We start from the raw sequence: 17,022 nt of genomic DNA on the forward strand, positions 1-17,022 counted from the left end.
TTCTTTTTTTTTCTTTTGTGCTAGCCAGCGTCAGCTCGCGCGGTTAATTTTTTTCGTCATGATATTTCCTCGCGGGGACTGACTACACAAAACGATTTACTTTTTTTTAAAAAAATCTAAATAAAAATATAATTAACAGCAAAAATAGAATCACGGTAGTATTAGATTTCTGTTTCTACTTTTTTTTAAGAAAAAGTAATTAGATGCTTCGGTTGAATAGGATGTAAAATTCAGACAACCAGTATGATCTTTTTTCCCGTGGGCCTAATGCCCGAAGCAGTTTAGCTTTATTTATTTTTTGAAACATTCAGGTAGAAATACCATTATTAGCAAATAAAATAAAATCACAATGGCTCTAGGATTATGTTTCTACCTTATGTTTCACCTGTATGGAATACGAAATTCATGTCCAATTCAATTTTAATTTACCATTCCAGAATTGCATAATATATGTAGGGTTGGCAAGTTCCAACAACCGGCTTGATCTTTTCTCAAGGTGGTTTGATGGCGCATGACACAATTTACCAGGGACCGATGACACATGGAGCAATTTACTTTATTTTTTTAAAAAAAATCCAACTAGAACTCCAATTAACCATAAAAATGGAATCGCAATAGTGCGCTAGGATCTCGTTTCTACTTTTTTTTTAAAAAAAAAAGAAAGCAAGCATATGTTTCTCTTGGATAGGATGTAAAATTCATGCCCAATTCAAGTCCAATTCACCGTTCCATAATTACAAGATATATAAGTAGGGTTGGCAAAAAAAAAGAGAACAGAACAGAAAAAAAAATAAAAGGGGAAATAAGGAGGAAGGTAAAAAAGGTAACTAAAGGGTTCTTAGCAGTGGTCATTGCGCACAGTTTAAATTGTATATTTGCACCTAATAAGAAAAATCAATGGGAATAGGATCCTGAGAATTTGGTTGAAAATGACATAACATGTTGTGTACCTTTGTCTTACTTCGTTGTCAAAAGAGCACCTATCTTGTTTAACTTTCAATATCGAGCATAATTTACTATTTTTAATTTTAAACTTTCTAATGCAACGGACATTTCCCAATTCAATTGTACGTTGACGAGAATTTATATTCTCGACTCGACGAGCATTTTATTATCAAAACTTATATTAATTTGCATAATTAAAATTAACTTGATCTGGTGCAACACGTGGGCAATTTTTCTATTATATTCTAAATTCCCCAACTAAAAATATTGTTTTTTTATTTTTTTTTAAATATTTATAGACCTAGATTTTCATTAAAAGTTATTGCAAAACTGACCCCTGCGCGCCCTTCGAGAGGGCGTTTTATTGGAAGGGTGCGATAGCTGATGTGGCAGACAGAGATAGGACGGCAGCGATGAACATTAGTAGGCAGGCATTATTTTTGCACTTTAGCCCCTTGTCGCCCTATATATGGACGGCAAGTTGGGAAACACAAAATTTTGGGTGCACGGCCTGGGAGAGGGCAGTGAGATGAACATTTTGCAGGCGGCGTCCTAGGCGCCCTTATAGAGAGAGTTTTGGACTAGTATGAGTTTAAATTTATGTTACAGTTAGTTTAAGGGTTAGGTTTAGGGTTAGAATTAGCTATCGTCGTATTATTGTCGGTGTTCTAATGGTGTGATTAAAATATTATGATTGAAATTTGATTTTAAAGATATATATTGTATGTCCATAGTAACTTTATAATTAAAAAATGTATATATTTATCTTTATATAAAGTAAAATATATAGAAAGTGTTTCTAACTAGAACGATATTTTCAAACATACGAATTTCTAATTTAGAAAAATCTCTCATATATGGAAATTTTGCATAAGGAGATGTGGAGTCTTTCCTAATAATTTATATGCACTGAACTAAATTTGAAAGAAGAGATGATTTTTCCTCTTAATCTTAGGGCATCTGGACATGGATAATTTGAGCCGAATGGATTAAAGAGAACAAATCGTTACCAAGTTCTTCCTCCGTCCCAGCGGCGGACTGAGCTGCAAGGGCATAATAATACGCGTCCTGCTTCCCACACAGTTCGTTCTCACGCGAACCACACATGCAGCCCACCAAACAAATGGGCCAACCAAACAGGCCAGAAAGGCCGTGGCCCACAACAAACCTAACCCACTGATGAGATTAGCAGCCGGCTTACCGGATTCACAGGCAGCCCATCTTGAAGCCCACAACAGGACAGCCCAGCGAAAAGTCAGCCCACTAAAAGCTAGACAGAATTTGGGCCAAATTGTCCAATGGGTCGAATTCAAGCAAGGTAAGAGGTGGGCCAAAATTGGGGCAATTTCATTTCCCGGCCGAACTCTCATAAGAAGTTTTTATCATTGGGCCGTATTAATCCACAGAAAAATCGGGTTAGTTTCATTTCTGGGCTGAATTCTCCCTCAGAAATGAGATGGGCCAAATTATCCCATGGGTCGAATTCAGTCAAGGATGTGCCGGGCCAAATTCTCCTATGGGTAAAATTCAAGAGAGCAAGGAGGTGGGCCAAAATTGGGCAAAATTCTCTTATGGGTCAAATTCAATCGAGGAAGAGGTTGTCCAAAATTAGCCCAATTTTATTTTTGGGCCAAATTCCTCCCAGAAATGAGATGGGCCAAATGATATAATGGGCCAAATTCAATTGAAGAAAGTAGTGGGCCATAATTGGGCCAAATTATATATGGGTCGAATTCAATTGAGAAAAAGAGGTGGGCCAATTTCGTTTAGAGCGGTGGGCCAAATTGATTGCGCGTTAATCCTAATCGCGTCAGGTCGTTGGCATTTCCTGGAGTTATTTTTTTTTCTGCGCTGGCTTAATTTTTTTTCACTCGAGCCGGGTTAATTTTTCTTCCTCTCCAATCCGTCCACGTTCAATTTCACTCGAGCCAGATTAATTTTTTTTTCCTGCGCTTGTGGTGTTAATTTCCGGCTCTTTATTTGGCGGGGTTAATTTTTTTTTTCTTGTGCTAGCCAGCGTCAGCTCTCGGGGTTAATTTTTTTTTCGACATGATCTTTTCCCCTGGGTCTGATTGCACACGAAGCAATTTACCTTTATTTTAAAAAATCTAAATAAAAATAATTAATAATAAAAATAGAATCACACTAATGTTAGAATTCCATTTCTACCTTTTTAAGAATAAATAATTAGATGTTTCGACTGAAGAGGATGTAAAATTTAGACAACCAGTTTGATCTTTTCTCGCATGGGCCTAATGCCCGAAGCAGTTTAGTTTTTTTTTGTTGGAAACATTCAAGTAGAAATACCATTAACAATAAAAATAAAATCACATTGGCGCTAGGATTATGTTTCTACTTTTCTATGTGATGTGAAATTCATGTTCAATTCAATTTCAATTCATCGTTCCATAATTGAATAATATATAAGTAGGGTTGGTAAATTCCCAGAACTGGCTTGATCGGGGTTCGACGACGCATGACACAATTTACCAGGGACCGATGACACATGGAGCAATTTCTGTTGTTTTAAAAAAATCCAATTAATTCCAATTAACAATAAAAATGGAATCGCAATAGCGCTAGGATATTGTTTCTACTTTTTTTTTAAATAAGAAGGCAGACATATGTTTCGCCTGAATAGATGTAAAATTCATGTCCAATTCAATTAATTTCTATTCACCATTCCATCATAATTACATAACATATAAGTACTGTTGGCAAATTACTCGCCAAGAATTGATCTGCTGAGGAGGGGGAGGGGAATATTTTCCCACGGCCTTGCAATGTATTAGTCCACTAAAATTTCTGTTTTTAAATCCTAATATGCCCAATATCTCATATGACAGAGCATCATATATAAAACCCATCAACCCTAGCTAGCTAACCTTAATTTCTCCACTTTTCAACTCAGTTCCAACGTTGCTGCCCCTCACCTCAGCTATGCTTGCACCCGCTTTTGTGCCCTCGCATGCCAGTCGCCTCCGTCTCCTCGCTCCCTTCTCACCCTCACGTGCCTATCCCTACCCCTCACATCAGTTCCGCACACTCACCTCCACACCCTCACGGGGCCATCACATGCCCTCACGCAGCTGCCACCTCCATATCTGTGCCATGTGCCGTCCACACATATGGCCCTGGTCAGGGGGGTCTCATCAAGGTTGGGGCCGTTCTTCGTAAATCCAGTCCTAATCCAACTCATAGCCAACCCTATATATAAGGAGGAGAAGAGGAAAAAGAGATAGGAAAAGAAGAAAAGGAAAAGAAGAAGAAAGAGAAAGAAATAAAAAAAGAAGAGAAAAGTAACAAACTGAAAGGGGAAATGAGGAGGAAGATAAAAAAGGTAAATTAAAGGGTTCTTAGCAGTGGTCGTCACGCACTGTTTAAAATTGAATATTTACACCAAATAAAATAAATCAATGGGAGTAGGATCCAGAGAACTTGTTGAAAATGACATGACAGGTTGTGTACCTTTGTCTCACTTTATTGTCAAAAGAGCATATGTCTTATTTAATTTGTTTTCGACGTTGAGCATAATTTTCTATTCTCAATTATAAGCTTTCTAATACAATGTATGTTTCCCAATTCAATTGTACATAGACAAGAATTTACTATTCCTGACTCGATGAACATTTTATTATCAAAACTTATTTTAATTTACGCAATTAAAATTAACTTGAACCGGTGCAACGCATGGACAATTTTTCCATTATATTCTAAATTCCTCAACCGAAAATATAGATTTATTATTTTATTTTTAAAAATATTTATAGACCTAGATGTTCATTCAAAAAATATTACAAATCTAACCTCTTCGCGCCCTTCGAGAGGGCGTCTTATAAAATGTCCTCTGGAAGGCACGATAGCTGATGCGATAGACGGAAATAGGGCGGCGGCGACGACCGTTAGTGCACGGGCGTAATTTTGCACTTTAGCCCCTTGTCGCCCTTTGTAAGGGCGCAAGGGGGGAGAGCACAATATTTCTGGCGCATGGCCTGGGGCGGGTAGGGAGATGGACATTTTGCTGGTGGCACCCTTACAGAGGTAGTTTTGGATTAGCATGAGTTTAGTTTTTTGTTAGTGTTAGTTTAAGGGTTAGGATTAGTTATTGGTGTCATGGTATTATTGTCGTGTTCTAACGGTGCGATTAAAAAATTGTGATTGAAATTTGATTTTAAAGATATATATTACATATTCGTAGTAATTTTATAATTTAAATTGTATATATTTATCTTTATATAAAGTATAATATATAAAAAATGTTTCAAATTGGAACAATATTTTCTAACATACCAAAAATCTATGATAAGATAATTTCAAAGTCTCGTATATGAAACGTTTGCATAAGGAGATTTGGAGTATGTCCTAACAATTTATATGCACTGAACTAAATTTGAAAGAAGAGATGATTTTTCCTCTTAACCTTGGCGCATCTGGACAGTAATAATTCGAGCCGGATGGATTAGAGAGAACAAATCGTTACCAAATTCCTCCGTCCCAACGGCGGATGCACCTGAAAGTACTCGTCCTGCTTACCACTCTCGTTCTCAGCCAAGACTCCTCTCAATGGCACAACCAAATAGGCCAGAAAGGCCGTAGCCCACAACAAAACTAACCCGCTTATGAGATTAGCAGCCCGCGCACCGAGAAGTCAGCCCACTAAAAGCCAGGCGGAATTTGGACCAAATTGTCTGATGGGTCGAATTCAAGCGAAGTAAGAGGTAGTCCAAAATTGGGCCTCTTTCAATTTTGGGCTGAATTCCCATCGAACGTTCTACCATTGGGCCGTAATAATCAATGAAAAAATTGGGTCAATTTCATTTCTCGGCTGAATTCTCCCTCTTAAATGAGATGGGCCAAATTATTGGATAGGCCGAATTCAATCAAGGAAATGTGCTGGGCCAAATTCTTTGATGGGTAAAATTCAAGAGAGGAAGAAGGTGGGCCACAATTGGGCCAAATTATCCGATGGGTCAAATTCAATCAAGAAAATGTAATGGGCCAAATTCTGTTATGGGCCAAATTCAAGACAGGAAGGAGATGGACTAAATTGGGCCAATTTTATTTCTAGGCCGATTTCCCCTCGAAAATTTTATCATTGGACCATATTATTCCGTAGAAAAAAGTTGGGCTAATTTTATTTTTGGGCCGAATTCCCCTTCAGAAATGAGATGTGCCAAATTATCTGATCGGCCAAATTCAATCGAGGAAAGTGGTGGGCCAGAATTGGGCTAAATTATATATGGGTCGAATTCAATATTGGAAAAGAGGTGGGCCAATTTCGTTTAGAGTGGTGGGCCAAATTGATTTCGTAGTTAATCCTAATCGCGTCAGGTCGTTATGGCATTTTCGCTAAAATTCAACGCTCGTGGTGTTAATTTTTTTTCACTCGAGCCGGGTTAATTTTTTTCTACCCAATCCGTACACGTTCAATTTCACTCGAGCCGGGTTAATTTTTTTCCTGGGCTCGTGGTGTTAATTTCCGGCTCTTTATTTGGCGGTTTTTTTTTTCTTGTGCTAGCCAGCGTCAGCTCGCGGGGTTAATTTTTTCGTCGTGATCTTTTCTCGCGGGGCCTGATGACAACACAAAGCAATTTACTTTTGTTTAAAAAATCTAGATAGAAATATAATTAATAACAAAAATAGAATCAAATAGAATCAGTGTAGCGTTAGAATTTCGTTTCTACTCTTTCTAAAGAAAAAATAATTAGATGTTTCAGCTAAATATAGGATGTAAAATTCAGAGAACCAGTCTGATCTTTTCTTGCATGGTCCTAATGCCCAAAGCAAGTTAGCTTTTTTCTTTGAAACATTCAAGTAGAAATAACATTAATAATAAAAATAAAATCACAATGGCACTAGGATTTTGTTTCTACTTATTTTTTTAAAAAAAATGTTTCACTGTATGGGATGTGAAATTCACGTCCAATTAAATTTCAATTCACCGTTCTAGAATTGCATAGTATGTAAGTAGGGTTGGCAAATTCCCACAACTTGCTTGATCTTTTCTCAAGGGGGTTTGAAGTGCATGACACAATTTAACCGGGACTGATGACATATGGAGCAACTTATTTTATTTTAAAAAAATCCAAGTAGAATTCAATAAACAATAAAATAGAATCGCAATAGTGCTAGGATCTCATTTCTATTCTTTTAAATAAGAAAACAAGCATATGTTTCGTCTAAATAGGATATGAAATTCACGTCCAATTCAATTTGAGTTCACTATTCCATAATTACACTATATATAAGTAGGGTTGATAAATTTCCCTGCCGAGACTGGGATCTGTCGAGGAGGGGCAAGAAATATTTTCCCCACGGACCCAAAATGTATTAGTCCACTAAAAAATTACTTTTGAAGGCCAATAGGCCCAGCATCTTAGCATTTAGTTGACAGAGCATCGTATATAAACTCTTCGACACTAGCTAACCTTAATTTCTCCAATTTTCAACTCACTTCCAACGCCACTGCCCCTCACCTCAACTATGCTTGCACCCTCCTTGCGCCCTCACATGTCAGCCGCCTCCGTGTCCTCGATGCCTTCTCACTCTTGCGTGCCTATCCCCACTCCATCACATCGGCTCCGTACGCTCACCTCCGCACCCTCGTGTGGCTGTCGCCTTAGCGCCTATCACACGCCGTCATGCAACTGCCACATCCATGTGTGTGCCACATGTCATCAATGGGGATGGGGTCTCGTCGGGGTTAGGGCTGTTCTTGACCAATCTGGTCTTAATCCGCCTTGTTGCCAACCCTATATATAAGGCTTAAACGGAGGAGAAGGGAAATAAGGGATAGGAAAATAAGAAAAGAAAAAGAAGAAGAAAGAGAAAGAAAATAAAGAAAGAGAAGAGAAAAGAAAAAAATTGAAAAGATAAATGAGGAGGAAGGTAAAAAAATTGCAATTAAAAGGTTCTTAGCAGTAGTCATTGCACATTGTTTAAACTTGTTTTCAGATCTCTTGTTCTAGTTCTCAAAAGTTCTCCTCTCACCCTACTAATTTGGCTATAACACATTTATTTTCTTGGCAAAATTTGCTACACGGCATCGATAAAACGTGTAATTAGTCAGTGGACACCGTAAGATCATGAATTTGCTGCAGGGCACCATAAAAATATCGTAATTAGCTGGTAGACACTTCGGCCATTATTTTATTAATTTTGAAGTAAAAATTTTAAAAATGACGGGATTGCCCTTGGTGGCAAACCTGTTATACCGACTGGGTTCAGTCGAACCAAACCCTGTCGGTCTCGGCGACACACCCTAGCCTATAGGGCGACTGAGTAGGCGGCAGCGGCAGCAACCCAGCTACGGTGAGGGCGGCGGTGACCCCGCCACCGAGGACAATCTTGTCATTTTTAAAATTTTTGACTCTGAAATTAATAAAATAATAGTTGGAGTGTTTACCAACTAATTATCATATTTTTATGGTGCCCTGTAGCAAATTCGTGATCTTATGGTATTCACCGGCTAATTACACTTTTTTTGATGCCCTGTAGCAAATTTTGCCTATTTTCTTTTGGTACCGATAAATGTTGAACAATAATCAGGACAACCTCAAAGCATTGTAGTTTATAGTGACTATGAAAATGCACGTCCTAGATACTAAATATTCCGTTTTTACTCTCATTATATATTTTTTCATACCTAGGTGAGCACCACCACCATTGACATAGTATTATGAGGCCTAGTTGTCTATTTTGCACCAAGACCTCAAATTCTTATTTACACCCTGCGGATAAGCATACTTTATATTGGTACATGAGTTATTTTTCATGTGAAAAGTGTAAATAGGTAAAGACGCTAGTTTTTATGTACTAAGTTTGTGCAACTCGGTTTTGCCTATAGTAATTAAAGTTTAGAAATACTGAGTTAGTTGAATTTTCTACCGAGCCCATGTACTAATTGTATTTCATTTTTTACATGCATGAACTGTAACCAATAATACTACCTTTTTAATATTTCCAAACTTACTGTTTTAGTCTTTGTTTTTAGATGTTGATTTATTGTGAGTTGAAGTATGTGCTATCTTGTAAACAAAAAATGCTTCTTGTGTGGAAGAGATGTGCATGAGTGCGTGCACCCAAATTCGTTGTCGACATGCATTTGTGCTTGTCTCGTAAAAAAAACCACAACATGACAATATCTAGGGAAAGAGAAACACACAAAAGAGATTTTGCTCTATCTATCCATTTGGATACTATTCATCCTATTTCATATTATAAGACTTTTGACTTTGTCTATATTTATATGTGCGGTAATAATTCATTTCCATATACGAAATATATAAATTAATGTACGAATGAATTCAGATAAATACATAAATTCTTATAATGCGAATTATAATACAGAGTAGCATCGTGTGTTAAAACCTCATCCTCCCAGGTGCTTATACGCAAAAGTTGGCATCCCTCCTCCCTTCCGTCCTCCTCTTCTCTCCCCGCCCCACTCCGGAATCGCAAACCCTGACCTCGCAGAAACCCTAGCTCTCGCCCCTCGCCCTTCCCCCTCCTCTCCTCTCCTCCGTCGCCGCGCAGGTGGCCTCATCTCCGCCGCGGCGGGCCGCCCCCTCCCCATGGGCTCCGGTAAACCTCGCTCTCCCGATTTGTGCCCTCGCTGGATTGTCGTTTCCCCGCGCCCCCCCTTATTCGCGGTGTGATCGGTTCCCTTTCAGATGCGGACATGGAGGACTACGGGTTCGAGTACTCGGACGACGAGCCCGAGGAGCAGGACGTCGATATAGAGAACCAGTATTACAACTCCAAAGGTTCGGTTCGGTTGCCCATCTTCCAGCTCCGTTTTTTTTTAACCTTGTGTAGTGTGGTAGCATCGTGTTCGAAGAGAGACAACTAGGATTGTGTGCCAGCCTCTTGCTTGCTGCGTAATCCCTGGTTTTTAGTGGTTCTCCGAGGGTCCCGTTTTGAATTACGACGCATACGTAGTGATTTTGCGTCTGATTGCCACTTTATCTGTGACTCTGTTGATGGGGTATGGTGGAGAACTGCCGAGAAAACTGTCATTTATGTCAACTAGTGTGCCAGTGAAAATGTTAAGTATTTTCAAATATTTCAAATACTCTGGATTGGAATTGGAAGAAAGCAAAAGTACTTCTTGTTCACTTCCACTGATTTCAAGTAGTTTGTGTAACTGTGTGGTTAGCCTACTGTTACTTTTGTTATTGAGACCAAATTTTTGGTCCCATGAAAAAAATGCTTTCCAACTAAAGGGGAAATTTAATTTGTAAGAAGACCAAATACCCAACAATTGTTGTTCCATGCTCTTATAGATCATGCCACTATTAAAATACAAAGAGTTAGCCAACCATGTGCATCATTTTCTTGAATTATTGAACTGTCTAAGCCTTTATGTTTATGGAACATTTGGAAAGAAGTAGTTTATTAAAATAACTTAGTTTCCACTTCTATGAATGATAATCTTCATTGTTATAATTTACATGACTCATGACTACATGAATGCCAGGATCAATGATTTCTTGGAATTCACCATTTTCATCTATAGATCAATGTAGAATTTTATAGCCTTCTTCTCAGTTAAGGAGGTTGAATTATTGTCGCAAGTTATACACAGAGGGCTTCACGAATTTATGCGCATAATCTTAGCGGGCGGATTTAGTACTATCTTTTTTCCTCAAAAGAAAAAAATGACATGTTTGCACAAACCCAATCATGGTTGTTGTGGCACCACCTAGACAATGCCGACCCACCCTTTTCTTCACTCTGGCAGTTAACTAGTTAAGAACCTAGGCGCAGCAGGTCTGGCCTGCATGTCATACCTAAGCTCATATAGTGCCAGGCAGGTGGTGGTTCATTTTTTCAATCAGGGAAGGGAAAAATCGAGGAAGGGGCCTGAGCAATTGTCCTCAAAGCATCGAAGAGTACTATGCACTATGCTCCACTTTACTGATATGGAAACTAAAGTTTCTTTAGCAATTGCGCTCGTAGACAGCAACCATATAGGTAGGGAAATTTATCCATAGTTATAGGAACAATGGACTGCATGGGATCCAGAAAAAAAGGAAACAAAAAATTCTATGAAATCCTTCTTTCCGTGGATATACCTGAGATAGTGCAGTGGTGTGCAAGAGGAAAGCAATGGGATATATTATATAGGCTGCCTGTGCCCAAAAGCGTCATTTTTAGAAAGAAGGCTCCCACTTCTCATAGTTTCATATGAGGGTGCTGGCAGAGGCTCACCTTGCTGTAGCCATCTAGGTGGTCACCCAGGAAAACATTTGCCATCCATACCGAGCTCCTGGGTGGGCTCCTTGATCAGCTGGCAGTGTCACGTGATTGCGTGAGGGAGGGGGCGTTAGCAAAAGTTGTCCAATCTGTCCCAACAGAGTTAGGCATTCCTTCTGAGCTAGCTAGGGAGTCAATAGCAAGACCGGGTACAACAAGCCTATTAGAGAATGAAGTAGCTGAGTCGGGGGAAGGAACAACTGGCCTATGGCGGATTAAGTATAGAAGAGCAGATGGTTAAGAAGAGGGAAGAATGGAAGATGGCACTATTAACTTGGCAGTGTCATCACTGTCTTCATTGATACAATGATACTTCTCCTTTGCTCTGGTAAGCTCGATTTCTTCTTTTTGCTTGTATTCTCTGGTACTCCGGATTACCACACTTTACCTCGCCTTGGGGATGCCAAGGTGCATGGTTGGATGCCATGGCATCCTCAAGCACAGTTGTTGCCATTTGTCTCATGATGACCAATTGAACCAGATTAATCACACAAGTGCTATCTAGTAGAAAAATGAAAAATACTACTACGTTGATTTTTCTAAGGCACTGGCTGAACGCCTTTGCTTTGCTACGGATTTACTGTCATCACCACTACTTTGTTTTAAATGAGTATATATATGTTGATGTTAAAAAGTAAAATTTTTTAGATTTTGACCAGTGATTACTCAAATTACAAATACTATTAGTGTAAGAAATACACCAGTGCATTCATATTTTCAATATATTTTAAAAATATTAGTTTAATAGCTATTAAAAATATATTTCATGCGAAATGAATGGTCAAAGTTTAACCTTGAAGTCTTCTTCAAAATAAAATATGCCCTACAAAAATCAAGAGAGGAAGTTTGAATTGTGGTGACTCCTACTTCTTATTTATGAAACGAAACCACTTTGTATGATCTGTGAGATGGGAGCATGGTGATTCTTGCATAAACTCATTCATCTTTTGTTACTACAGAGACAAATGCTATTTATGCATATGCTGCTGTATGATATTGCTCAAACATCTTATTACAGGTATGGTCGAGACAGACCCTGAGGGTGCACTTGCTGGCTTTGATCAAGTAGTACGCATGGAGCCTGAAAAGGCTGAATGGTAAGCCTTTTAAGTTTTAACATTATACTAGTTGCTACTCCATGATGTGGAAATTGACAGCAATATATAGGAGATTAGGAGCCAAGTTTGTATTATATGACAGGGAAAGTGTCATTTTCAACAAATTATATGACAGCTGCAAAATGAAAGAAATATATTATTGAAGACATTCTTTCTGATGATGCTGCATTTTTAGCTTTCACATTCTATATTTCATTCTTGAACGTCTGTGGGCATACTGTTGGTTAGACATTAAACCCTTGCCTTCTGGGCGGTTCACAAAATGTGGGATATTTGCTTGTGGGCTTGTATAATATCCTGGGCTTAGCAGAATGAATTAAACACCCGTCTACACCATTGAATAATCATTTAAAGTTAGAGAATAAGTGGGATGGTGTGGCTTTCACCAGGGAAAGATTTAGCAAGAACTACACTTACTGGGGATCAACCATATAGGTATAATGGTGTCGTTTTTAGTTATTGTTCCATCTGCAATATAGAGTTCCAGGACAATATGAACTCTAAAGTTTATTGGCATCCAACTGTCTTTATGAATGATGAACATGCTCAATCTTATGTGTGAGCTTTGCTAACTGTTATTAAGCTTCAGGAACTCCATACCTTCATGTACTGATATGCTTTTGATGCTAGCACAGTGCCTGTATGCTGCAAAGGTTTTCAATCAGATAAATTTTATATTCTGTTACTAAAAAATGCCAAGATAATTGTCTTAATTCTTACAATTTAAAATAAAAAAAGATAGCTTCATCTGGCCACTTCATTGATTTATATTCAACAACCACTCATTTCTTGGTTTCTGATGTCATTTCTGTAACTTTTTTCTTATAGGGGATTCAAAGCTCTGAAACAAACAGTGAAGCTGTATTATCGACTTGTGAAGTACAAAGAAATGATGGATGCTTATAGGGAGATGCTGACATACATAAAATCTGCCGTGACACGTAACTACAGTGAGAAATGTATAAACAACATAATGGATTTTGTCTCTGGATCAGCTAGTCAAAACTTCTCTCTTCTGCAAGAATTCTATCAGACAACACTGAAAGCACTTGAAGAGGCAAAAAATGAGGTTGGATTCTTGCCTCATCCAAACTTTTATGTACCAAAAGATTGTTCTCAATACATTGTTATTCTTTTCTGTGCAGAGATTATGGTTTAAAACAAATCTGAAGCTTTGCAAAATTTGGTTTGACATGGGGGAGTATGGTCGGATGAGCAAGGTGGTTATACAAGTTTCTCTTGTCAATGGTTTTTCCTTACATATTCTGCAGTGATTACTTTAATTATTTTGCTCTTTAACTTCTTCATGATAGATTCTGAAGGAACTGCATAAATCATGTCAAAGAGAAGATGGTTCTGATGATCAGAAGAAAGGCACACAACTTTTGGAAGTCTATGCTATTGAGATCCAAATGTACACTGAAACAAAGAACAACAAAAAACTCAAGGTAAAACATTTGCCTGCTATTATCTTTTTACATGTGATTCTTCAATGGAAAACAGGTTACTACCCTTCAATATTTTGTATTAGTTGTTTAATTTTGCAGTACTCTAGCTGTATATTTGTTAGAGACCACAGTTTTCTGCTCCCAATACGCAAATGTAAGATAACTTCTCATCCTTTTGCTTATTGCTGTTAAAGCATTTGTTAGATGTACTAAGTGACATGCATTTGCCTACTAACTTCTTGGATAGTTGCTTGTTTCAACAAATTATATTTAAGGTGAGCTGACAAAATAATTTGGGTAGGTCATTATGTGATTGATACCGGGATATTTTCCATTGTATACAATTATAATTTGCAATAATATGCTTATCCAAAATCAGATAATATACTGACTATACACAACTTCCTCGATAATTTTTTTGGTTTTCTACATCTTTAAAAAATGAAACTTAGAAAGCGCAGCCTGTCTTTTTACATCTCTTGGATATATGTTTGAGCATCGTTAATCGTGTTTAGCCTATTTCATTTCATAGTACTATGTTCATATGTTGATCCATATTGGGTTATACCATGCTAAAATCCTACCATAGGCTGTTTTAAAACGAAATGCACTTTCTGAAGTGAACCTTTGCTGCAGGAACTATATACGAAGGCTCTTTCCATCAAATCAGCAATACCTCATCCAAGAATCATGGGTATAATTCGTGAATGTGGTGGAAAGATGCACATGGCTGAAAGACAGTGGGCAGATGCTGCAACTGATTTCTTTGAAGCATTCAAAAACTATGATGAAGCTGGCAATCCACGGAGAATTCAGTGCCTGAAGTAATCAAATCATCTGCATCTGTTTTCCATCTTAACCTCATATACTGATATATTTAGAACCCCCTCATCCTTTTTTTTTGTACTGTTTTTCAGATATCTTGTTCTTGCAAATATGTTGATGGAATCTGAAGTGAATCCCTTTGATGGGCAAGAGGCCAAGCCGTAAGACATTTGACTACCCTCTCTTAAATCATGTATCTTCATTTCATGCCACCCTGTAATTCTTTGATGATTTCAGGTACAAAAATGATCCTGAGATCCTCGCCATGACAAACTTGATTGCAGCATATCAGAAGAATGACATAATGGAATTTGAAAAGATCCTAAAGGTCACTGTTCTTAATAGTATCCATTTTGTTATTCTCTGCAATAATTCTAAGCTATTTGTTCTTAAACAGTATCCATTTTGTTATTCTCTGCAATTACTCTAAGCTTTTCATTCTGTTTACTGATTCTGAATTTCTGATGTGATTTTTACATTAAAAAACTCAGAGCAATAGAAGAACAATAATGGATGACCCTTTCATCCGTAATTACATTGAGGACCTATTGAAGAACATTAGAACTCAAGTTCTGCTCAAGCTTATTAAGCCATATACAAGAATCAGGATTCCATTCATTTCACAGGTGATTATTCTCACTTAAATGTTCATAATAAATTTTGCTGACGAAACTTGATGTGAGTTAAAGATTAAGATTTTTATTATCTTGACGATCTGTCCTTTGCCCAACACCAGGCAATCTGCATTTTCTCTAACACCAGAAGAATACGATAAATTTCCTGTGATAAGTGATAACAAATGCTGTATGAAAATTGTTAGTAACATGGAACCTGGGTATATACCTGTGCTATTTTAGGAAATTGAAAGAAATATGTTTGAAGCTTGATCTTTCTGTTGTTGTGTGCCAAAACTAGGTGATGCCACTTCAATTGAAATCATGTGCGCTTAAAATCACAGTATACCTTATGCTGCTCCTCATGGAGGTCTACTTTTTGTGAAGTCTGCCTTTTTTACAGTGTACATATATCTTAGCATCTATTGTTGTATCAATGCTTTGCATGTAGGAGCTAAATTTCCCAGAAAAGGATGTGGAGCAGCTTTTGGTCTCGCTCATTCTGGATAACCGCATCCAGGGTCACATAGATCAGGTGAACAAGCTACTAGAACGCGGTGACAGGTGCGTATTCCCCATGTTTTTCACAATGTTCTACATGATCGATTTTTCTGAATGTGATCCGATTTGCATTTTGCAGGTCAAAGGGAATGAGGAAATACCAAGCCATAGACAAGTGGAACACACAGCTGAAGTCCATCTATCAAACGGTGTCCAACAGGGTTGGGTGAGGTAGCAGGATGCCTGGGCACCTCTGCCTGCTTGCTTGTTTTTTGTTGTGGTGGGTAAATGCAGCGAGTGTTTTGGTGCGTACATTACACATTTGAGATAGGCTCCTGGATGGGTAAAGAAAAACAACCGTCTGTGTATTAATTAAAACCCGGTACTCCGTTTGGCGGATTATATCCCACTCCTTTTTTGCGCGCCATGTAAACATTTTGTCCTGAACTGAATCTGTCTGCTAACTGGCTACTTCCAACCTCTGAAACTATATTTTCTTAAATGTAAACATTTACAGGCTTCAAAATTTACAACATAATTAGTATTCATAGAGTATTGTTTCTCGGACCAACCACCACACATTCAAAATTCTTCCACTTATTTCCCACTAATCTAATGAAGGATATCATGCTCTTTTCTCCCAGACCATTTCTGATAATGAACTGTTAGAAACGGAGCTAGCATACGAGTAATTTAATCCAGGCATCAATTTAGCTACAAATAACTGCGGAGAACCGAACGTCCGAACGTGCCAAGTTGCAACTTGCAAGAAGTAGAAAATGTCAGCTGTCTGGGTTATAAGAAGAGGAAGAACACTTTAAAGTCAGGCAAGCCATCCCCTTCTCCCTTAAAGTGTTTTTATTATCAGGTAATTACAAATTCATGGACAATAAAGTGTTTGATCTAAAAAAACACTCCTATTCATTTCAAGTAGTTCTCAGTTGTTGGTTCTTGTAGATAATGCTTATTTTCCTTGAAAGATTTTCTAGATCATTACTATGACCTTTTGTGATTTTGTTTATTCAATTACTCCCTCACGTTTTGACTTTTTAAGGGTGTAGCCATCCTGTTGGTAATAAGGGTGTACCCATCCTGTTGGTAATCAAACACCATCCATACTTCTGCAGATCCTCATTTTAACCAATATTAATCCGGGTGGTACAATATCTTCTTCTTGTATCGACAATTTGTCAACCACTTCTAAAACTCTGATTTCACCATGCACTCATGACCTTTAAATATTCCATGTTATCATTATGCATGAATAAAATGTTCTTGATTCCATAGGGTGAGTTTGAGAGCGAGAGAAAAAAG

The 17,022-nt window shown here is 37.9% G+C and overlaps 1 protein-coding gene across 1 annotated transcript; it reads left to right on the forward strand.

Annotated features, from left to right (window-relative positions):
• The first annotated feature begins 9,358 nt into the window (after positions 1 to 9,358).
• On the forward strand, positions 9,359 to 16,141 carry LOC102712940 (COP9 signalosome complex subunit 2). Its single transcript, XM_006644000.3, has 12 exons — positions 9,359 to 9,528; positions 9,618 to 9,710; positions 12,221 to 12,299; positions 13,149 to 13,389; positions 13,466 to 13,540; positions 13,634 to 13,768; positions 14,405 to 14,592; positions 14,686 to 14,754; positions 14,831 to 14,921; positions 15,085 to 15,219; positions 15,659 to 15,771; positions 15,848 to 16,141. The coding sequence occupies exons 1-12, from the start codon at positions 9,519 to 9,521 to the stop codon at positions 15,936 to 15,938; spliced, it is 1,320 nt and encodes a 439-aa protein (XP_006644063.2). The 5' UTR covers positions 9,359 to 9,518; the 3' UTR covers positions 15,939 to 16,141.
• The last annotated feature ends 881 nt before the right edge of the window (positions 16,142 to 17,022 follow it).

Source organism: Oryza brachyantha, chromosome 1 (assembly GCF_000231095.2).
Source record: "Oryza brachyantha chromosome 1, ObraRS2, whole genome shotgun sequence".
Lineage (NCBI taxonomy): Eukaryota > Viridiplantae > Streptophyta > Magnoliopsida > Poales > Poaceae > Oryza > Oryza brachyantha.

Coding starts and splice junctions, on each gene's coding strand:
- LOC102712940 (XM_006644000.3), top strand. Junction 14,922..15,084: donor AATTTGAAAAGATCCTAAAG/GTCACTGTTCTT, acceptor TAAAAAACTCAG/AGCAATAGAAGAACAATAAT. Junction 15,220..15,658: donor GGATTCCATTCATTTCACAG/GTGATTATTCTC, acceptor CTTTGCATGTAG/GAGCTAAATTTCCCAGAAAA.